The sequence below is a fragment of the Mastigoproctus giganteus genome, chromosome 5 (assembly GCF_048544385.1).
Source record: "Mastigoproctus giganteus isolate SK-2022 chromosome 5, ASM4854438v1, whole genome shotgun sequence".
Classification (NCBI taxonomy): Eukaryota; Metazoa; Arthropoda; class Arachnida; order Uropygi; family Thelyphonidae; genus Mastigoproctus; species Mastigoproctus giganteus.
In genome coordinates, this window is record NC_143579.1 from 150,681,188 (window position 1) to 150,705,966 (window position 24,779).

Sequence of the window (24,779 nt, forward strand, 5' to 3'; positions counted from 1 at the left end):
TAGATTTACTTTTGGAGTAGCCAGCCATCAGAGAAAACAGACACTTCAATTTCATAACCATCTGCATAAAACATTTCATTATAGTATATTTTAGTTCTAAGTGCCTGTTTATCTGGTATTTATATCAATTTTACCTGAGTAATGTTAAAAATTCCTTTGACTTTCAAATTTTCTGAAATAAAATGAAAGAATGGATTTGATAAAATAAAAATATTTTTCTAACTAGAATATAAGCAATATATCTTAAGTGAGATCTACTCAGAAAAATAATTTGTAACTGTAAAAATGTTAATTCATATTTTAAAATTATTGAACAGTCAAGCAATAACAAATAGCCATTTTTTTTTTTTTTTTTTTTATAAGTAACAGATTAAACAGTTATTTTACACATTTCAGTAGCATCTGTTTTCCTTTTAATCAACTGACAATTATGTACACCATGAAGTTTAACCAACTTAATGATTTATATTTATGATACCCATGATTTAAAAATTCAAGATTAAAACTGCATTCTATGAACCATGGGTACCACTCATAGAATGCTTATAATAAGAGACAAAAATACAAATTAATGGCCATATACAATGTATTTCATAAAATGGCAATGTACAAAATGTACACTCCTCCCCTAGCTACTGTATACACAACATTCCAGTTAACAAACTTGCATCAATTGCCAAATGATTGTGCAGCAAAATGTCTGTACATTTCACTTGTAGAGTCATGGAATTTGATGCATCCAACATAAAAAAATCATGGTATTCTCTCTCTCTCTCTCTCACACACACACACACACACACACACACACACACACACACACACACACACACACACACACACACACACACACACACATGTGTGTGTGTGTGTGTGTATGATCATATCATATATAACCAAGAGACGAGACTGCTTGGTAAATTCCAGATCATGGTACCTAAATGCTTCACAAACAAAATGTTATTAAAAAGATCACCAGCCTGAGGCTAACCAGGATATCTGCAATTTATGATTTTTCTGCCAAGAAACCCTTCATGGCTTTTGCTGAATTTTTATATTTTATTTAACACACACTATTAAGTTTATTGTAATTTCTATGTTTTATTCACCACTGTTGGAAGTTCACTTTTTTTTTCTGTTGTAACATCTGATTTAGTTCCACATTCTGCAAAACTGAACACAAACTGAAGGCAACCACATTTAATATAACTACCATGATGAAGAACAGCAGTACCTTCCCAACCTGCTCCACTTCCTCCTATTAAACTTGAGCTACTGGTTTTGCAGTTACAAGATTTCCAACCCTGAAAAATATTATACAGTTTTATGCCATATTTTTAAAAATAGCATTGTAGCAACAACAGTTCTGATTACTACCAATGCAGCCACACTATCTGCTCCATCAGCAGTATTCTAAAATTCACTGGCATATTGGTTGATTGATCAGGCCTTAAAATTTCATCAAAACAATTAAAAGCTCATTGTATTATGTTTTTATCTTTAAGAAATAATACAAAATTTAGCAGAACCACCAAAAAACAACATGCAGTGTCAAACCACCACAAAAATGTCATGACATACCAACCACATAATAATCAGAACCACTGCTCCTATAATATCATGATTATGAAAAATAAGATGTCCCAAGCTGCCAGTCTTAACCTACAGTATAGGATCATGAATTTCTTGCAAAAATTATTAAAATAGTTTAATTTTAAATATGAAAGTTAACAGATATAATTGTCTTTTCGAGGTAGTGCAATACCATTGCAACTCAATGTCTCACAATATGACATATGATTAAAACAATGCATTAAAACTACCTTGGTAGTAGAAATGGTGTGTGTGTGTGTGTGTGTGTGTGTGTGTGTGTGTGTGTGTGTGTGTGTGTGTGTGTGTGTGTGTGTGTGTGTGTGTGTGTATTTCCCATGCATAAACAAACCCCTTTATACTCTTAGCCATTTAGCCAAGCAATATCTTTTCAATTAAACCACACACACACACACCATCAGGAATCTCTCATATTGTGGAGTTATACTTCATAACTGTGTTGTCACTACTGCAACAACAGGGTACCTGCCCACCCATTGATGAGAAGCCAATAAGCTTTGAAATGGTGCTGTCTGGGTGGTGGTATCTGCCGAGAATAAGTAACAAAGTCTTCTTCATAGGTGAAGCGTTGCTCATTCAACGTAGTGCAATACAATGGAAACCCCAGGGGTTCACATCTGGTGAGTATGGGCTTGGCACACCTAGGGTCCTGAGCTGGATATCATCATTCTTCTCTTTCTTGGTGATTCACTCACTCCCTCCCTCCCTCTCTCTCTCTCTCTCTCTTTGTTTGTCTGTGTAACTCAAATTTTTTTTGGCTGGTGCAGCATAAGCCACAGCTTCCTTGCACCATACGGCTGCTAATAATAATAATAATAATAATAATAAATAATAAAAACTCATTGTGAAGGTATTCACAATATGAGATATGATTCAAATGATGCATTAAAACTACCTTGGTGGTAGAAACGATGTGTATGCATTACCTATGCATAAACAAACTCCTTCATATCTTTTAATAATTTAAATATATACAGTAAACTTTCAGAATAATGGTAACTTTGGGGATTCAAGGTGCTGTTATTTAGATTTTTCCATTATCTAGAAAGTTTTATTTTTAATATATTTAATGCAGAAATAATGAGGCTAATTAAGAAATAGAGATTAAGAATGCAATTTTATTATATGCACATAAAAACAAACATGCTGATGATAGTGTTATATTCTAAAAATAAACATGCTGATGATACAGTGTTATATTCTGTCATTAATTTTCTTTATATATCAAGTTTAGTTTGCATAGGTAGCACAGTGGTATCATCGCCATCTTCCCCACACCAGGTGGAAAAGTCCTGGTTCGAATTCTGTCGATGCAACTTGACGCGAGGAACCTTTTACACTCCATGGTTGAGTTAGTCGGTATCAGGTAGATAGCAAGGTTTTTACACCAGAAAGTGGAGTTTTTCGTCCAGCAAAACAGGCAAATCAACCAGAGAACGTGTGTTCTCTGGTTGATTACTCATAACAATATACATGGGTATATGAACCCATAAACCCATATAAATACACATGGGTGTATAAATTAATTTTCAGGGGAACCTAATGGTTTGGATTATTAGCATTAGCATTAGTAGAGGCATTTGATGCAAGAAAGCAAGCTTATGCAGCATCAGCCAAAAAAATGAAAGTAAAATAAATAAATAAAAAATAACCACTTCCACTTCACCCCTCTGTTCGTTCGAAATACCTGTCCAGCTGAGCCTTAAACTTATTTAGGCTATCAACTTCCACGACAAGGGATGGAAGTCTGTTCCACCTACCAACCACCCGCTGGCTAAAGGCAAATTTACGCACATCTATCCTACATCTGTCTTTCCTCAATTTGAATTTATGCCCTCTCAGACGATTATTCTGAGCAAGAGGAAGAATCCCATCAGCATTGAGCATACTCAAACCATTCAAGGCTTTATACACCTCTATCAGATCACCTCGCTGCTGCCTAGTCTCCAGACACTGTAGTTCGCAAAACTTAAGCCTTTCTTCGTAAGAGCACCCCTTTGTTCCATTCACTAATCTTGTTGCCCTTCTCTGTATTCGTTCCAGCAGCTCTACATCCTTCTTGAAATGAGGTCTCCAGGCCTGTATACAGTACTCTAGGTGTGGCCTGACCATTGCCTTATACAAGGGAATAATCACCTCCTTATCCCTGCTAGAAAAATTCCTATATATCATTGACAATACACCATGAGCTACTCTTGCAGGCCGTCTGCACTGTTCAGAGAACTTCATATCTGCCTGCACAACCACCCCCCAGGTCCCTTTCATTCTCTACCACTGTCAGTGTAGTACCACAGAGTTGATAGTTGCTCTGGGGTTGCTGTTTCCCATATGTAGTACTTTACATTTGTCAATGTTAAACTTCATTTGCCACCTCTCAGCCCATCTGCTCAACCTTTCCAGATCCTGTTGCAGCAGCATAGTGTCAGTAGTGTCCTTGACAACCCTGTCAACCTTTGTATCGTCTGCAAACTTCGACATTAAGCTTGATATACCATCATCAATATCATTTATAAATACAGAAAACAATAAATGACCCAATACTGAACCCTGAAGGACTCCACTAATAACATTAGTCCACGATGAGCAGTGACCATTGATCACCACTCTCTGTCTTCTCCCCCTCAACCACCCCTTTATCCATAGCAGCAATTTGCCTCCAATGCCACACTGCTCCAATTTGTGCAGCAGTCTTCCATGTGCAACAGTATCAAAAGCCTTTCTAAGATCCAAGTATATAATATCAAAGTTATTCCCTGCATCCAGTTCTTTTGTGACTGCATCATAGTATCCAATCAAATTGGTCAGGCAAGACTTCCCCTTAACAAAACCATGCTGTGTCTGAGCTATAACTGAAGTCTTGTCTAGATGATCCTGCAGTGTTTCTTTAACCAGTGCCTCCATTAATTTTCCGGGAACAGAAGTTAAACTCACAGGTCTATAATTACTTGTGTCAGCCTTTGATCCTCCTTTGTGAATTCGGGTTACATTTGCACATCTCCAGTCTGTGGGTACCTCCCCTGAGTCCAAGGAAGCTCTCATAATTATGGCTAACGGATTGCTTACTTCCTTTGCTGCCTCCTTTAATATAACTGGATAGATCCCATCCACTCCAGGTGCCTTTCTTGTATTTATCTTCAACAATTTCTCCTCCAATTTATTCTCAATTATTACAAGATCATCTAGCTTACTGCCAGTGTTTACTTCATCTATGGCATTCTCCTTCCTGAATAACTCCTCATTTGTGAATGTAGATGCAAAATATTGATTTAGTTGTTAGCTACCTGTGCAGGATCATCAACAGTTGAACCATCGATATCAAGTGGACCAATCTAATTCATCCCCTTCCTTCTAGAGTTTACATAAGTAAACAACTCCTTGCTGTTTTTCTTTGCATCCCTTTCCAAAGATTTCTCGTAATCTGCATTCGCCTGCCTAACCTCCTTTGTAACTTGGTTACAGATCAACTTATACCTATCATAGGCTTCTGTGTCACATGTTAATTTATATGTATCCCATGCATTTTTCTTCTCTGCCATATGCTCATTAGTTCATCTGACATCCATTTTGGCCTAAACCTTGAACAATATTTCTTAGTTGGTATGTTGGTATGTTTCTTTAACCAGTGCCTCCATTAATTTTCTGGGAACAGAAGTTAAACTCACAGGTCTATAATTACTTGTGTCAGCCTTTGATCCTCCTTTGTGAATTGGGGTCATAATTATGGCTAAGGGTTTGCTTACTTCCATTGCTGCCTCCTTTAATACAACTGGATAGATTCCATCCACCCCAGGTGCCTTTCTCGTGTTTATCTTCAACAATTTCTCCTCCACTTTACTCTCAGTTATTACAAGATTCTCTAGTTTACTGCCAGAGTTGAATACACCTCTGGCATTCCCCTCGCTAAATAACTCCTCATGTGTGGATGTCGATGCAAAATATTCATTTCATTTGTTAGCTACCTGAGTAGGATCATCAACAGTTGACCCATCGATATCAAGTGGACCAATCTGATTCATCCCCTTCCTTCTAGAGTTTACATAAGTAAAGAACTCTTTGCTGTTTTTCTTCGCATTCCTTGCCAAAGATTTCTCGTAATCTGCCTTTGCCTGCCTAACCTCCTTTGTAACTTGGTTACAGATCAACTTGTATCTATCATAGGCTTCTGTGTCACGTGTTAATTTGTATGTATCCCATGCATTTTTCTTCTCTGCCATATGCCTCATTAGTTCATCTGACATCCATTTAGGCCTAAACCTTGAACAATATTTCTTAGCTGGTATGTAAAGCCTAGTTGCTTCCAAGATAAGTTCTTTGAATGCTTCCCATTTTGAATTTGCTGTTGGTAACATCATCAGTCGATCCCACTGTATAGAATTTAAATACTGTCTCAGTCCACCGTAGTCGCCTTTACAAAAGCAATACCCCTTCCTTTTACCCCTAATGGTAGTTACCTCTTTGAGTAAATCCCACTTCAGAACACTGTGATCACTGCCACCTAGTGTTTCATTTATCTGCAGATTCTTAATGCATGAAGAATCACTACTGATAATCAAATCAAGAGTATTACTCCCTCTAGTTGCCTCCCGAACATGCTGATGTAGAAAACAATCATCCAATAAATCCACAAAAGCCTTGCTAGTGTGTGAGTGACCAGCACCCCAAATTCCAATCAATATCTGGGAAATTAAAATCCCCCATAATAAGACTCTCTGATTTACTGGCCCACTCTATTTCTCTGTACAGTTTCTTATTATACTCATCAGAGTCATTAGGCCTATAGCACACTCCTACTCTCAATTTTGATCTCCTAATGCTTATGTCACACCAAACTGACTCGACAGTGCACTGTCCAGCAATGTCGACTGGCTTCACTTCCTTGGATTTTATGTGTTTCTTAACTAATAGCATAACCCCTCCTCCCTTCCTATCCTGTCTATCCTTTCTGTAGACATTGTACTCCCCAAATTCCAGTTCTGCATTCCTTATATCTGTGTGACACCACGTCTCTGAAATCCCAACAATATCTGCCTTTGATGTTTTGAGCAATACCTCAAATTCATCAAATTTATTTACTAGACTCCTAGCATTGGTGTACACGCAAGTATACATGCACCTGCTCTTCCTCTTAGCCACCCTAACACAACCCATGTGTTTACTTGTACCCCAATGATTCTCAGCAGTCTCTGAAATATCCTGCATCTTATTTTCCAGGCTGCTGCTCATTCCAATAGAAGCAGTGCAAGAATCACTTTCTCCTCTGCCAGTGGCTACTGTTAATCTATTAGTCCTTGTATCCCCCCAATCTAGCAGTTTTCCGACCCTCCTAACACTGCCTCGATAGCATCAGCGAACATTCTTGCACCCTTTCTATTTAAGTGTATCCCATCCCTGTAGAAGCAGTCTCTCTCCCGTTAACAAGTACAGACCAGGCTGAAAAAAATTCTACCCCCTGAGCCCTGCACAATCTTTCCAGGGCCGAATTGATCGACAGGGCTCTCATCATATACTCCGTCCTATCTTGTCTGGGCAGAATTGCAGACACTTTCAAATTCAACCCTAATTCACGGCTTTTTTTAATCAGTGACCTGTACTTGTTAAGTAATTCCGCCGGTCTCCTATTCTTAATATCATTAGTGCCAACGTGTACAACTATATCACCTTTTGTGCCCTTAAAAGATGATATCCGCTCTACAACGTAATCAACCTTTGCCCCTGGCAGACATACCCTGGTCCTGTTCCACCTATCCTTTTTACAAAGCATGTTTCCCTGACAATAGAGTCACCAACAACTACTAGTTCCTTTGGGACCAGCGCATTCTGCCTTGGGGGCTGGCGCTGTGTTGCGCGATGACCAAGTGCAAGCTCTGGCATTGATGTGGGCAGCTGAGAGCTTGATGGGCCCCTCACTTGTAATCCTTCGAGGGCATCCACCCTGTCCTTCAAGCTCTCATATAGGCCCATAACAATGCTGAGTTGACGCCTGATTTCCTTACACTCCTTGCATCGCGCACATATAAAGACATCCCCCATGGTAGTATCATGTCCCATACCTGACTGCTCCGCAAACATCAAGCAAATAGTGCATCTTAAAAGGCTGTGATTCAGAGGGCAACTGGCCCCCTCAGTTCTCCTCTGAGCCACAGCATTCCCATTAGCTTGAGCCTTTTGCTTTGCTGCTCTGGTTTGAGTCATGATTTCGATTTACTTTCAATAAAAATTTCAATTTCAGTACAAAATTAAATCCTAAACTTGTATCCCAACACAGTTATAACACTATATTTATGTTTCAGTAACGAGTGTTATCTACGAAATATTTGTTTCAGTAACGAGTGTTATCTACGAAATATTTGTTTCAGTAACGAGTGTTATCTACGAAATATTTGTTTCAGTAACGAGTGTTATCTACAAAATCCCTTTATATAACTTCCGTATCAAGTTATGTATTAATTATTTATTTTTACTAATTATTTATATTACGTAACCTAAGTGGTTATATGTATAGTTAAAAGTACAATTTAATTGCCAATGAAGTTTGACAAGATTAATAGATTTTACTGATTAATTTTCGCGTAGCAATGGCGGCTATTTACGATCGGTAAACACGTGGATTTGATACCCTTTCCGATACTAAATAATACCTACAAAATCTGTATCTAATTTTCTTTAAACTTAAGTACCGTAAATAGGAATATAAAGCTACTCTAGAAAATATGTTAATATGTCAATTTAAACTAATAAAGCAGAAAATAAATCAGAAAAAACTTCTCTGTTCCAAAGAGCGGCAGAAAGGCACGTCCGCACAGGCAACCCTCATCTGAGGACAATAGTAACTTTAAGAGCCATAGCGAGGGATTTTTAATTTAAAATAAATGTAAAAGTCTTTCAAGTCTCTGGTTTGATAGTGTACTGTCCTCGACACAGCGAACACACGTGGAGATGGGAGAAATCCCAGGTGCCGTCTGACATGAACATACCTTATACAGAATTCACTTTCAAAATGGGGAATGTAAACATATATGGTAATCACGTGACTTGCCGTTTCCTTATTTTGGCACTGCAAGACATCTGCACTGTATGTAAACATACGATCTCAATATGCCATTAGCTCGAATGTTCCGTTTTTTCAACAGTCTACTGTACTTAGCCAGAGCTTATGATGGTAATGTTAAATATTCAGGATGAGTACAGTACATAGTGGCCACCTCTGATTTCTGGAAAGGAGATTATTGAAAAAGCAAGGGTTTTTTTTTAAATCCACACTAGACTTGCAAAATTTCAATAATAACATATGCATTTTATATAGTTCTTGCTAGAAATTTTACTTAGGATAATGAAATAATTATATTATTATCACACAGTGTTCAAGTTCCTTAAATTTTATAATTTGAGATAAAAAAATCAATTTTTTACATTTTCAATGTACAAAATTGTTCATTTTGCAAGACATTCAATATTGGTTTACAGCATAGTACTTCATGATACAGTATGTACAGTATTTAGTTCTTAAGAAGAACTCTAGAAGGGGAGGTGGGGTCCTTGAAAAGTTTGTGGCCTGAGTATGAAAGAATAGTAGTACAGTGTTAAATTTTCAATACTTAATATGTAACACTTCAAATAGTAACCCACCAAGTTTCACAGGAGTTCCAATAATGTCTTTTTTTTTTTAAAAATTACAGTCCAAGAAGTCAACAAAGTTGTGTGACCGAGTAAAGATGGACGAAACAAAATCAGTCCCTGTGCAGTCATCCAATATTTAGGAAAAAAGGGAATAACACCAAAGGCAATTCATGACGGTATGGTTACAATATTAGGGGAGGATGTCCTTCGTATTCCATGGTTAAGAATTGTGCAGCAGAATTTAAACAAGGCAGAGAGAGCCTGGAAGATGACTCACACTGGGGTCATTTTCTGCAATGTCTAGCACTGCAGAAGTTGTTGACAGTGTGCATGACCTGGAAATGAGTGATCGATACATTTTGATACACTGCCATTCCTTGGGCATCTCATCTGAACCTGTGTACAACATAATAACAGTAGATCAAAAATGCACATCAGTTGTTAAATGAACATTTGCATTGTTTTCGACCTAATCCAGGAAATTCACTGAAAACACAATTAATTGAAAAAAAAAAAAAAAAAAAATTCACTAAATATCAATTCACTGATACACGAATTAGAATAAGTAACATAGTAATAATGTTTATTTTTGCTGTAGAGCCTGTTATATACAATTCACCGAGAAGGTAAAAAATTAATTTTATCGAAATTAATTTCTGCAAAAAAAAAAATAAAATCATTTAATCCTTCAGTACTTGCATGCCCTTTCATGACATGCTTAGTCACATGTATGACTATTGTCCTGCAGGCTAATTTGTGTGCAAAATACTCAGAAAACTGTCAGCTGACCTTGATTCACACATAAACAATATATTAGCTTAAGACAGGAAAGTATTGAGAGCTGCACAGCTGCAAGTGCAATTACCATTTATTGGCACCAATTAGAAATTCTGTGCATGGCTAATTTCATCCAAAGAATTTCAAATGTGACTATTGAAGGGTTAAACAGATTAAGTCTAAGAATTTTAAGGATCTAACTATATTTCAATGCTGATCATTATGACAATCAGCTAGTTGCTCATGATTTTCATGTCTTTTGAAATTGTGGAGAGTGAGAAAGGAAAGTAAAAGATACATTTCAACAGATATTTGTATTTCAAAAATAAAGCCACCGAAAATAAAATTTAGAGCTTGAATTACAACCAAAGGAAGTAAAATTATTAAAATATCTGGAGATCACTGCCATTGTGGTGATGATGCTAAAAGCTGAACAAAGTTTTAAAAGAATAGTAATAAATATTTGTGTGAAGAAAACTGCTGGGCCAGTGGTGGTTGTTGTTGGTATTGGATTTAACGACACAAGGGCTGCTAAGGCCAAACTGTGTCTGTTCATTGTTTATTCACAGAAGCATATCGTTAGAGATGTTCAATTATATGCTTCCGTACAAGCCAATATGTTTTAGATACAATACAAGTTTTTCAATATTTTGTTCATTTCCTATGAAGTGAGATAAATCATGAGAGATGTTCAATATGGAGAGAGAGATTGAAAAGTGTTAGAGCGGATGGTTGAATGTAAGGGACAATCAACCAGAAAATGAAGGACCATAAGTTGCGCCAGACAGGATGAACACCGAGGTGGGTTTTCTCCCAATAGTAAGAAGAGATGTGTATGATGAGTGTGTCCAATTCTAAGTCTTGCCAATACCACTTCCTCTCATCTGTTTTGTCAGAAGCCAGAGAGTCATCGCTTTGGATCTTCTTTTAACTGGTAAAGTTTGTTGTTGGTGTTACTTTTCCAGATCTGTGCCCATTTATCATAGCACGCTTTGCATATGACAGACACAGTCAGTGTAAGGAACCTGAGGTTGTTGTGAGAGAACAGTTTGAGGATGTTTAGAGGCAAAGTCAGCACTTTCATTTCCTGGAATGCCAGAATGGCCAGGGATCCAGCAAAAACTAATTGACTGATTGGACACACTGCAGGAGAATAACTGGGAATGAATCTGTTTCAATGTAGGATGAAAAAAGGAGAAATTCTTCCTTACGGCAGAGACAGCACTGAGGGAGTCTGTAAATTATGGCAGATGAGATGGGGAGCTCTATAATCTTACTAAGTGCCAACTTTATGGCATATATTCAGCAGTGAAGACACTGCAGGCTAGTGGTAGTGAGGCTGTAACTGTAAGTGAAGGAAAGACTGCTGCAGCATCAACCGTAGTTGCAGTTTTTAATCCATTAGTGTAGGTTTTACAGGCATACAAGTTTAGAGTAGAGTAAGCTGAGTGTAACTGCCTGATATTGCAGGGAGGTATGTCTTTCTCCATCAAAGAAGATGTACATCGTAAGAGGCAGAAGCACATATCCAAGGAGGAACAGGTGCACTTGAACCTTGAAAAATATCATTTAAGTCAATATCCCAACTCTGGACAAGCTCTTTAATCTGGAGTGAGGCTGATCGATTCTCATTTGGCTTACACTCATAGAAGGAAACCCACCTAGTATTAAAAAGAAACACCTAACTAGGTTGCAATGGAAGACTGGATCTCAGCAACATAGTGGAGCAGTAGTGTTTTTCTACGAAGATGTAAAGTGTAAAGTGTGTTTAGGGTCAAATGGTACCAGGGGTTTCCCCCATCTCCGCGTAGTTTACATTGTAGGTGAACCAGTTTACTGGAAAAGCCAGAGATTTAAAAGTGTATGGACTTTGTATATGTGTGATGCCTTGTACTGTTGTTCATCTGATCATTTAGCCGCCAGACCTCTACTGAGGCCCGACGTTGTCCCACTTTTGCCCCGTGGAGGCAGACCAGGTATCCACTAGAATATAGTTCACTCTGGCAGGTCCTGCCACCTAATTTCCTGAGATTTCAGTGGCTAGGACCTAAAAAAAAAAAAAAATAAAAAAAAAAAAATAAAAAATAAAAAAAAATAATAAAAAAAAAAAATAATAATAAATAAATAAATAAAAAAAAAATAAAAAAAAAAATAAATAAAAAAATAAATAAATAAAAAAAAAAAAATAAATAAAAATGTGATCACGTTGAGGAGGAAGCGCTAGGAGGTCAAAAGAAATGGTGGGCGAAATTGATTTTCAGTTGTGGAATTTAGATTGTGTGGGGCGTTCACTAGCGTGCAGGTAGAGTGGGGAGGGAGACTGAAGACTGGGGGGGAGATAGATAGAAGTATGGAGCCGATAGGGAAGACAACTCCAGTTTACAGTGGGGCATGCCCATGCCCCACCAGAAGGAAAAGAAGGGGTGGCGAGAAGGGGAGGTGACAGCAGGGCTGTCCCCTCATCCCCCGCCAGGGAAGGGTTGAAAGTAGGCCAGGCAAGGGAGCTGGCCTATTCGCCAACAGGGCATACATGTGGGGTGGCTTCAGTCGGGCGCCAAGGCGTCAGGGCTACCCCATTTGGTATTCCCAGGAGTGGAGTGAAGATATCTCTGTCCAGGTTTTCAGTCCAGGTCTGTCTGACATTTGTGCAGATCATGCTTGGTCTTTTATTAAGTAGTTACTCGTGGGATCCAGGTCCGTCCACTGGTGGATATTCAGTAGGATAGGCTTCAGTCACAGTCAGGGTGGACTCCCGAAGGTCAGATTGTAGTCAATGCGTTTGGTTAACAGTTCTCAAATGGAATCGGTGTCCTCCATCGGTCAGTATTTGGGAGAGTGCAGTTCAGCCACAGTCCAGTTTTATCTTCGTTCATCATTTGTTGTGATTGTTGTTGTATTTATCCTAGTTGTCCTAGGTTTTCCGGCAAAGGAAGAGTCTGGCGTCTTACAAAGAGGCACTGAGCAAAGTTGGTTCGGGCATTGTAGGTTCCTTCGTCCTCCAGTAGGTAGTGCTCCTGATTTTTGGGGTTGAACTGGACTCGTGTGATGAGGTGTCCACGCAGATCTTCGTACAGTTCACACTCGTGTAGCAGGTGGTCCCAGGTCTCGAGGGAACCACATGCGCAGGCTGGGTTATCTGTCAGTCCAAAGAGGTTTAGCTTGTGGCGGATAGCTCCATGTCCTGTGAGAAGGTAGGTGACGTGGAGACCACGGCAGAGCCATGTCGGATATTTTGGGTACACCTTTTGCAAGTTCGGAAAGAACCTTCGTGTGATGTCTCCTTTGTCAGAAATCGTCCAGCGTTGTTGCCATATCGATGTCAAGTACGTTTGCAGCCTGTATTTCTCAACTTTACAGTTATTAGCCGGGTCCGTAGTGTGGTCCTGGAAGGTTGTGACTTTGCCACGTCTGAGTTGCTGAAGCATGCCATTGCGAGTCACCTCAAGATCAAGAGGGAGAGCGCCCGTGATAACTTGTAGTGCATGAGTAAAGACTGTCTTGCATGCTCGGGTGAGGGTCAATAGGATGGGTCTATGTATGATATCCAGTCGTCTGCGGTTTACCGCTGTTGAGGCTTTGTGGAACCAGACACCGGAGGCGTATGCGATTGCCGGGATAATGGCTGCTTTATAAAGGATCGCAAGTGTGCGCCTTTTCAGGCCCCAGTCGCAACGTGTGACTCTGGCAAGCATGGCAGCGTATTTTTTCATCTTAGCCTGTATATATTTTAGGTGTGGGGTGAAAGACAGATTACGGTCCAGGATAACTCCCAGGTACTTTAGTTCTGTGACTAGCTTAATTGTTCTATTGTTGATTCTAATTTGCGGCAGTCTAGTTGGGGTTAGGTAGCCCTTAAGTAAGATGGATTTAGTCTTGGTGGAAGAAATGGTGAGCCGATGCCTTTCCGTCCATTCTTGCAGTGTGGTTACTGCTGCATTCGCGAGAGTTTCTAATTGGGCTCTTGAATCTGCAGTAAGGGCTAAGGAGAGGTCGTCTGCATAGGCCAATGCCTGTACACTCCCTAAGTCGAGGGAGAGGAACTCGTCCAGTACATAGTTCCACAGGAGGGGGCCTAATACTGAGCCCTGGGGGCATCCTCGGTGTATCTGTCGATCTACCTTGCAGCAAGGGGCCTGTACCAGGATCCATCTGTTTGTTAGGTAGCTTCTTATGCAGCTGAATAGATTTGATGGCAGTTGGGCTGCCCTGAGTCTTGCGAGGACGCTCGGCCACCAGAGGGCGTCGAACGCCCCCGCAAAGTCTATAGAGATGAGGAGAAAGTATTTTTGTGGGCAGCTCTCCGCCATGTTAAGGATACATTCCAGTACGTCGAGGGTTGAGTTTCCAGGTTTAAAGCCAAACTGTTTGTTTGCTGTTAAGCTAGCTGTGAGGTAGTGTGATTCAATCCTATGTCTGAGCAGCTGCTCCAACACTTTGCTCAGCACAGACAGGAGGGCTATTGGCCGATAGGAGTCCGGCTTGTGCTGTGGTTTTGAAGGGTTTTTAAGGATCAATTTAATGTTTGCCACCTTCCAGTCCGTAGGGAATCAGCCTGAGTGGAGACAGTGGTTGTAAAGGTCCAGGAGCAGATTCGGGGTGTACTCAGCCACTTTCCTTACTATTTCCGGCTCGAGCGTATCTAATCCTGGGGGTTTCCTGTTTCTTATCTTGTTAATAGCAATTTGGAGTTCTGCTTGGGTGAAGGGCTCCTCCGTCCTGGGGGATTTGTATGCATCATTGGCTTGGCATAGCAGTTGCTGTTCAGGAGTGTTGTCTCCTTCAATGGATTTAAAAGTGGCGTCTAGTATATTGTTTACAGTATCGTGCCAGTTGTTGGTCATGGCACCCTGGGGAGTGATGGTGGAAGGGGTTACCTCCCCCCTTGGCAGCTTATTTGTGACTATCCGATAGATGATACTCCAGGGGTCAGAGTTGCCGACAGTAGAGACCAGATGCTCCCAGGACAGCTTTTTCCGCTGCCTGATCGTCGCAGTATAGGTGTTCCTGGCCTCCCTGTACTGTTGCCTGAGTGGTTCCACCTCAGGGGCGGGCCATGTCCATCTGGCTCTTTGGAAGGCGCATCTCTTCTGGTTCATCTCTCTTCTTAAAATATCAAGTTCTTGCGACCACCACGAAACGGCTCCCGGCCAAGGGGTCCTTTTCCTGATTGCTTGATTAGCCGCATTTACAATGGCATTGGTGACAATGCATTGGTGTTGGTCCGGAGTTTGTATGTGGAGCTGGTTGGATGGCAAGTTTTGTGCATTTCTAGTGATGGCTTCTTTGAATTTTCCCCAGTCTGCTTTGTTGACAGCATATCTATTCTGTTTGTAACAGTTTGTCTGAGTACGGTGGAGTGACCTATGCATAGTAAAGGTGATAGCCCTGTGGTCGGAGGAGGTCCAATCCTCCTGCACTTTCCAGTCATTGAGGTGACCGACTAGGGATCTAGTTGCCATGGTGGCATCCAGTGTGGCCTCCCAGAGAGTCGAACTGAATGTTGGTAGATTATTAGAGCGATTTATGACAACAAAGCTGCTATTGGCCAAGAACTCCTCCATGTGTTGTCCATTTCTGGAGCCTCTACGCTCTGGGGTCTCACTGTGCCACAAAGGTGAGCGGCAGTTTAAGTCGGCGGATACAAGGATCTTTGCTCCTGCTAGTTCGGTTTGCACTTTATGCAGATATTTAATGTACAGGAGGATATCTGCTTCTGGACGACAGTACAGGGAAATGATGTAGAGTTCCCCTAGAGAAGTTATGATGTGTGCACAGGATGCCCACTCATGACACAGGTGTGAGATCTTGGTGACAGTTATGTTGAGGTTTCGTACAACAACTGCAGCCCATGGGGTTGCTCCATCCATTTGGACAGTTTTATAGCTGGGTGGGTATCCTCGGACAGCGCCTGCACAGGTATAAGGTTCTTGCAGCAGGAGAATGTCTAGATTTTCTTCTTCGGCCCTTTTCCTTATCTGTCCCGCTACAGCGATGGCTCGTTGTGCATTAAGTTGGAGGAATTTAATGCAGCTGTTGTTGTAACTTTTAGGAAGAGTCCCCATAATATATTCTTGATTGTTGGGCACTTCTTGCTTTAATATACACCGGGCATTTGTTATCTCTGACTGAATGTGTGTGGGGGAGTTTTTGCCACTTGCAGTTTGTGCAGGCTGGGTCGCTTTGTTTATTTGGACAGTTTGCACAATTGTGCCCCTTCTCAGCACAGTGTCCGCAAGTTGGCTCCTGCTGGACGCATGTGTGGGTGGTGTGGCCGAATCGGCAACACCGGAAGCACTTTGGGACTGCGATGTGTTCCCTGAAGCGGTGGGAGCTCCAGTTTATATATATCCTCTCTTGTTTTGTTATCACCCTCCATGCCTCGGGGGCCAGTCCGACCACCCAGTTTATTGAGCTACCATTCCCGCTCTTGGTTTGGTGTTTAGGTACCAGTAGACTTGCGTGGTCTCTGTCTGGTAGATGTTGTTGGAGGTTTCTTGTGTATATCTCCTCGCAGATGGAAGTGGGGGTCAGATCCGGGTCTGTGCCGAATATAACAATTGAGGGGCCTTTTTCTCTAGGCAGCTCAGCAGAGAGTCCGATCGTCGGTATCTTGGCGTTATTTATGATCAATTTGGCATCGTCTTTTGTTTCCGTCTTGATTATTACCCCAGTGTTACGCGTTTTCCTGATGGCTCTAATCTTGGCTGTTTTGAATTCTTGCGTCAGAGAGTCAATGACTTTCTTCTTAACCTCTTCGCTAGTTTTAAGAGTATCAGTAGTGGTTGGTTTAAGAACCACAAGATGTGGTGTAGGCAGCAGCGTCTTCCTGGGTGCGGACTTGGTGTTGGTGGTGTCTGTGATAGCCATTGTTGTCGCAGTTTGATTCCTCAGCGCATCAGAATATGTCGGGGCGCGCTGTGGCATTTGACTTGCCCCGCATTCCATATAGGCCTGTAGCTGTGTGGTAGCTCTCTCTCTGTCAAGGTGTTCATCATGTAAGATTGTCTCCATCTTGTGGAAGATTGTGACAATCTCAGATCTGAGTGCTGCCGACACTCTATTTGAGTTTTCCTTGAAAATGTTCTCAAGTGCGGTTTTCAGAAAGAGCGTCTTTTCGTATATGGTACCCTCCGGTATGGCAGGGTCGAGGGGTGTGTCCTGCTGTATGTCTTCTTTTTGGTCTTTTTGTGATGCGGCTATTTCTGGCTGTTCTTTAGTTTCTGTATGGGAACGTGTTTCCCGCCCCAATCTAGGGATCAGATGATTTCGATTTTTCCGCTTGGTTAGTTGCGATCCAGAATGGGAGTCCTCCTCTTTGTCCTGGGGTTCCACAATAACAGGGTCGTCACTCTGGCCCGGGGATTTATTGTGTTTTCCTGTTCTTCCTTCCATTTCACGAAATTCGGATAACCGGTACAGTTCGGATTATCAAGTGTATGGTAGGATAGTAAGATAGGCCACTGAAAATGATGGCAAATGATACCCACCACAAGTCCGTGGCATATAGCCAAAAGATTAGCAATCAATGGTATATTTGGGCTGTTATACCATAATCTACCAATTTTCCAATAAGTCCTACTGAATCCGCCAGGGGGCATAGCAGATTTGCATATTCAAATTAATGTTCAGGACCATAACTAATCTAAATTTGCATAATTTAACACACAGCACAGCTAGTTCACTATGTAAATAGTTCAGCAAGCAATCAAATTAATAAATGTTAATCACTGCTAGAGTATAGGAAATTGTTCCCGAAAAATGCATTGGAAACAAGGCCGCTGCGTTTGACAGAATAAACTGTTGTGTTCTGTTAATTAATCGCCTTCAGATCGGAAGGTCACCACAACCCCAAGTAAGGCTATTAGCAGGGAGGTACGATGGCACTCTTAACGCCTGCAAAAATAGGAATGTTTGACCTTGTGTTTTCCCGTCGTTGACTGTAAAGCTTTTGTAGCTGAGAACTTTGACCTTGTGTCACACTGCAGCGGACAGAGTGTCTTAACACATATACATATCATATAGGAAAATTTCAAAATAAAAGGTTACCTGATGACAATCTGCATAATATAAGTTGAAGGACGAGAAGAACATCCAATGAAGCATCTATTAGTATAAGTTTAGATCTGATAAACGGGAAGAAACTATTTAAATTTTTAAAAAGTTGAAGAGCATACAAATCACTTGTCAACACACTACATGTGCTTGGGATACCGGTGACAGTAGTAGTGGAGGTTTGGTGACAGTAGTCCTACGAAGATGTAATGGGGGATCATGAGCTTCAATATAAAGACTTTGGATTGGAGAACTGCTGAAAGCTCCAAGCACACTGTGCTGGATGACATTCAGCCATTATAAAGTAGTGCTTCTGGCAGAGTCATAAACTGGACAACCATAATCTAGGCATGAACGGATTAAAATTCTGTAAAGATGCAGTATACCAATCGTCTTTTCCTCCCCAAGACACGGATGAGATGGACTGAAGTATGTTCAAATGCTTTAGACAAATATTTCGTAAATGAGTGATGTGAGCTTGGAAATTAAGCTTACAGTCTAATATCAGTTCGAGAAATCTAACAGTGGTAGCAAGTGGTATTGGAGTATGGTTTATTTGCAATTCAGGATCATGATAGAAGGCTCGACACTTCTAAAAGTGAGTGGCAGTGCATTTCTTTTCTGATAGCTGGTAACCATTCCGTAAAGTCCAGGATTCTATTTTAGTTATGGCAAGTTGGAGTGCCGTTCGATGGTATTGATACTTTGAGACTGACAGGAAATGGTAAGGTCATCTGCATACATATAAGTTTTAACAGTTTTTGGGATGTCTTTTGTCATGCTGCAAACTTGGAATGCAAAAAGTGTTGAACTAAGTATCATTGTGGAACTTTTTCTTCCTGAATGTGAGAAGCACAGAGTAAGTTTTTATACTGTACCTGAAAAGAGTGCAAATGTAGGAAAGTTTGAATTATTTTAGGCAAATGGCCTCTAATTCCCAGATGGTAAAGATCCATTATGATACCATGATGCCAGGTAGTGTCAAATGCTATTTCAAGATCTAAGTTGACCAAGACTAGATGTTGTTTCCTAACAAAGGCATTGCGGATACGATATTCGGCCATGATGAGCATGTACAGGGTTGATCTGTTTTTCCGAAAGCCATACTGATGATCTGGCAGGAGATTCTGTGACTCTAGGATCCAAGTGAACCTTGAATGTACCATGCCTTTGAAAGTTTTTCCCAAGCAGCTCGTGAGAGATATGGGGCTATAATTTTGAACCAGGGAAGGATCTTTGTCTGGTTTTGGTATGGCGATAATGAAAAAATGGTGCCAGGAAGAAGGACAGGTATTTTCGGAGAAGATCCAATTGTATAAAAATCAGCAAGGTACACAAATCCTTCAAGTAAATGCTTCATCATAATATAATGAATACCATCTGGTCTTGCAGCACTGTTGGATGATCTATTTAACAATTCTTTGAGTTATGTTAATGTAAAAGGTTGGATGTACGGGAGTGAGCAGTGCGTGGAGAAGTTGAATTTATATTGTTCTACATCTGCTTTGATGGTCTGGAAGGAGGATGCATAAGAAGCAAAGGAAGAAATTGTGGCAAACGATTCTGCTAATGCATTAGCAACTTCCTCAGGAGCAGTCATGTCTTTTCCTTCCCAATGAAGTATCGGAGAGGACAGCCTTACAAATTTGCCATTTAGAGCCTGTAGTCTTCACCAGATGATACGTGTGTCGGTGTCTTTTGTGATGGTTGAGGCAAAAGCAATCCATGAATCACGTTTCGCTTTCCGTATAATTTGTTTCTCTTTAGCTTTAAGTCTTTTATAAGTAATTAAGTTAATGGTGGTAGGATACTTGTGGAAATTATTCGAAGCACGGTTTTTCTCCTGTTTGGCATGAAAGCAATCCATATTCCACCACTGATTTCGGTGAAGTGATATGGTTTGGATTTTGGAATAGAAGCATGAAGCATTAGAATCTGATTAGTGATGTAGGTGGTTACATCATCAATCGGCTGTTTTTCAACATAAAGCCTGTCTAGAAATATTTGGGTGGAATAGCCATCCCAGTTAGCCTTTTAAAACTTCCAAATGGATCACTCATCTGGATTTCAAGTTACCCCTGTTTGTAATGAGCAAATAATAGGAAAATGATCGATATTAAAGGGATCAGTAAAAGGAACTGACCACGTCATGAATGGAATGATGGACGGTGAACAGATTGATAAGTCAATTTCAGAAGTACATTCTGTAGGTAGGTGGATATAGATGGAAGAACCAGAGTTTAGTAAATTTAGATCATTATTGTTCAAAAATTCTTCAATCAATTTGCCCCTTGTGTCCATTGTTGTGGATCTCCACAATGGATGGTGGCCATTAAAATGACCTAAAAGACAAATTACCGTTGGGAGTTGTGTAATGAGGTTATTCAGTTCTGACAGGGGAAATGGTATTGATGGTGGAATATAAATGGAAACAGGTAACTGAAACAACAACTGCAATACGAACTGCCACAGCTTCTAGAGTGGTTTGTAATTGGATGTGCTTGGACAGTGTGGCATCAGTGTGTTAGAATTAATAAGAATGGCTACTCCTCCATGGGCAATGTCTGTAGATGATATAATATCCTATCTTGTCTGTAGATGATATAATTTGAAAGTTTTGGTGAAACATGCAGTGACAAAAAAAGTTTCCTGTATGCATACACCTATGGGGTTTGAACTGAGCAAGTACTGAACTCAGCAATTCCACTGCATGATGTTGCGCCTCATTTTGGTTTAACTGAGGATGATTCATCTGACTGTTTTTTGTATGAGGAGCATTTTTTTTTTTTTTTTTTTTTTTGTTCTTTTTTTTGAGAAGGCAGGGGCATCCAGTATCCATAGTGTCATTTGCATGAAGTTCTGGTATGGGTTCCTCATAATCTGTGGGTACATCTACTTCCATACTGTTCGTGGTTTTCATGCTGTCTTTAAGTTTTAATTTTTCACTATCATGCGAGGCCGCTGGAATTGTCAGCTGGAATGCTAATTGGAGTGTTGGTTGCTTTACTGGTTTTAATTTGAGGTGTGTCCTTTCCAGAGTTTGATAGTGTTGTTTTAACCCAGTTAGCTAGAGATGTGCTGGGGGGGGGTATTGATATATCTGTTTGAGCTGCTGTTGAATGGGTGCTTCGAGTGTGAGATGCATAAGAACGACTGGGCATGGTCAACATAACTTGTCTGCGTGCCTCAGGATATGTCACTTAATGTTATATTTTATATTTTTGAATTTTCTTGCCATTTCACATTTCACAAGATTTAGAAAAGACTGGGTGATTTTCTTTGCAGTTCGGGCAAAATGGGAGTTGAGGCTGAACAGTCGGCTTGTGTATGCTCCTTGGAACCACAAATAGGACAAATGGCATCACCTCTACATGCCTACTGGGAATGTTCATATTTCTGGCACTTAAAATAATGAATGGGATTAGGAATATAAGACCAAATTCAGCAGTTTAAATAGCCAGCTTTTACTGAGGATGGCAAATATGGGATACTGAAAGTTAAAATGATGGATTTAGTTGGGACGAGATTTCCATATTTTTTTAAAGTCATTATGCATTTGGCGCTGATTACTTTTTAATTGCTCAGTTCTTGAACTAATTTCCCTTCAGATACTGTAAGTAGGTCCCATTTGGTTATGACGCCTTTCGAGGAATTTAAGGTGTGGAGTAATAGATACTGGCAGCCCACTGAACGTCGTTTTGAGCAGCCACTCGGAATGTTTGGAGTTGACTGTTTCAATAAGGTCTCCGGATTGCAATAGTTTAATCATTTTTGGTGTTCGAGGATGGATTCCAAATATCTCTGGATTACAAATGGAGAGGGAGTGTATTACGAGAAAATTTGACATGTTGTTGCACCGCGCTTCCCTTCGAAGCCTTTTCGGTTGATTACAGTCATTATCAGTGGATGTGTTGGGTCTGGAGCTTGAAGGCTCTACAGGTGGATAGTCGTTTGAATCCATGGTTACTGCTTTAAGCCCTGAAGGATAACGTTTCCCCCAGGTTACCAGCCCTGCCACAGGGAGGCAGGAGCAGTGCCACTCAGAGGCCAAGCAGTTGAAGTGCTAGTTGATTAGTAGAACTAGAAATATAAGAAAATAAAGAAAGGTGTGTTTCCTTCCTGCGTTCCAACCTGTGGCTTTCAAGTATAGAACTGGTTTTAAAGAAAAATTGTTGATAGAAATGCAGGAACTTAAAAAGAAATAACTTCAATCACTTATCAAGAGCACTCTATAAATCACAAGAATATCGCTTGGCACCTGGGGCCATGGGTCAGTGGTGCCTGCAAAATGAGAAGATATAGCGTTTCCTGAAATTTATAAACAAACAGCAAACGGTGAATTTTTTACTATGTGACTGGTCCTGAAGTTGATCGTATTTTAATATTTTCAACACAATGGTACCTTCAATTATTACCACAATTATTACCAGCACTGGTATACAGATGGTATGCTTAAAATTGTTCATCCTCCTTCTTTCTCAGCTATTTTTCATGGTTTAAGAAATAAGTGTTATTCCTTTATTATTTGCATTATTACCTGACAAAGCTGAAAACACATACAACAAGAATTAAGAAAATTAATTCCATCCGCATCACCAGAAACAATAATGACTGATTTTAAGACAGGATTTATAAATGCTGTAAAAACCGAACTGCAAACAGTAAGGGTGTTTTTTTTTTTTTTTTTTTTTCACTTTTGCCAATCTCTATACCGACATATTCGGCAAAACTGATTAAAGCAAAAGTACATTGCTGATGCTGACTTTGCATTACATTTAAAAATGTTTCTGGCTTTAGTTTTCTTACCTCCAATATACCTTGAAAATGCCCTTGAAAGCAAGGTATTGCCACCAATGCCAAATTAGTCTGTGATTATTTTGAGGGCACGTGGACTGGTTGTCCAGATCGTAGGAATTGCTGATGGCCACCATGTTTCCCTCAATAAATGTGAAATTGTTATGAGAGCACAAGAAAATTCACCATAAACCAATAACTCAGTAGAAGGATGGCATCATGGTTTTGAGCAACAAATATCTGCCAGGAATTGATATGGTAACCTACCTTAGAGGAATCACCCACAATTTAAAGAAATTTTTTTTCAGTGTGTTATTTATTTACTGGTGAACTATGTTTTGGTGAATTGATATTAGGCAAACTATTTTTTTTTTTTCAATAAATTGTATTTTCAGTGAATTGATATTTAGTGAATTGTTTTTGGTGCATTTTCTGGATATCTTTGTGACTATGGATGAGATGTGGTTGCATCACTTTCAGCTAGAGACAAAAGAGTAGTCCAAAAAGTGAAAACATAGCTTTCCCCCACTCCAAAGAAAGCCAAGTTAATTCCTTCTGCTCACAAAGTGACCACATTGTTTTTTTGGAGTTTGTTATTGGATTTTTTTTTTTTTTTTTTTTTTTATGTGAACCCCAAACACGAGAGGTATTAGAACCTATAGTACTTAGTACCGTGCTTGGGTTGGAGGTTGAGAAAATGAAAGAAGATATCTGTTGACATTGGACTTGAACTTCTGTAGATTGTAATTTTCGGTTGAATTACAATCTACAGAAAACGGCAGTTGAATGAATAAATGAGGAAGATGAAAAGTTGGTTCTGTGGGTGTGAAGTTGGACAGTAAATGGATGTTGGCTGGTGGCGGCACGTGTTCGGACTGTTTTGAAAGAGAGAGAGCTGGAATTATAGAAGCCAATTCAGAAGAACAGTGCCCATGGAAGTATCTGTAGAAGAGGTATACAGCAGAAACAGTATGTCTATGAGAAAGCAAGTGGAGAGACTCTGTTAGAGATGAATCATTAATTAACCTAACTGCCCTCTTCTGAATGGAATCAAGAAGCCTGAGAGAGGTTTGGGGGCCACCACCCCAGATGTGGGAACAATATTCCATGGCAGGGTGGATTTGCGATTTATACAGACTGAGCAGCTGTTTGGAAAAAAAGTAACGTCGAGAGCGAAAGAGAAAACCAAGTTCTTTAGATGCAGAGGAAGCAATATTTGTAATGTGCTTCTGCCAAGAGAGATTAGAAGTCAGGGTAATCCCCAAAAGAGACATATCATTTTGCCTAGAAATCGGAGTGTCACTAAACATAAGCATAGGAGCAGAAGAATCCTTTTTGCGAGATATAAGACAAGACTGAGTTTTAGAAGGGTTGAAATCAACTAAGTTGTCTTTGCCTCACTCGAGAATTACCTGAAGCTCGGCATTACCTGAAGAATGGAGCAGATTTTCGAGAAGTTGAAGCTGATTGAGCAGGACAAGGTTTCTCAAAATGGAAAGTGGAATGCAATGTGCTATCATCGGCAAAACTATAGATAGGATTTCCAGTCAATGGAAGAAGGTCATTAATATAAAAGAGAAAAAGAGTGGGGGAAAGAACTGAATCTTGGGGGAACACCGGCATTAGTGGAGAAGTTAGAAGACAGAAAGCCATCTACCATCACTCTCAGTGAGCGATCAGAGAGAAAACTGGATAACCAATTACTAAAAACAGTTGGCAAACCATAAGATGGAAGCTTGTTTAGAAGACCTTTATGCCAAACACGATCAAAAGCCTTTGAGATGTCAAGAGCAACTACTCGTGTTTCACCGAACCTTTCCACTGAATTAGTCCATAAATGGGTAACATAAGCCAGAATATTACCAGTGGATCGACACTGACGGAATCCATACTGGTGATCGTTGATCAGACGGAAGGTTTCTAGGTAGTTT

At 40.2% G+C, this 24,779-nt stretch overlaps 1 protein-coding gene across 1 annotated transcript in view; it reads right to left on the minus strand.

Moving 5' to 3' along the window:
• Nucleotides 1–936: 936 nt before the first annotated feature.
• Nucleotides 937–24,779, minus strand: part of LOC150085767 (PHD finger protein 12) — a 529,395-nt gene continuing 505,552 nt past the window's right edge. Inside the window, exon 15 of the mRNA XM_090373472.1 lies at nt 937–1,301. Coding sequence (XP_090229598.1) covers nt 1,092–1,301 — 210 coding nt within the window. The 3' untranslated portion in view covers nt 937–1,091. The remainder of the gene's footprint in view (nt 1,302–24,779) is intronic.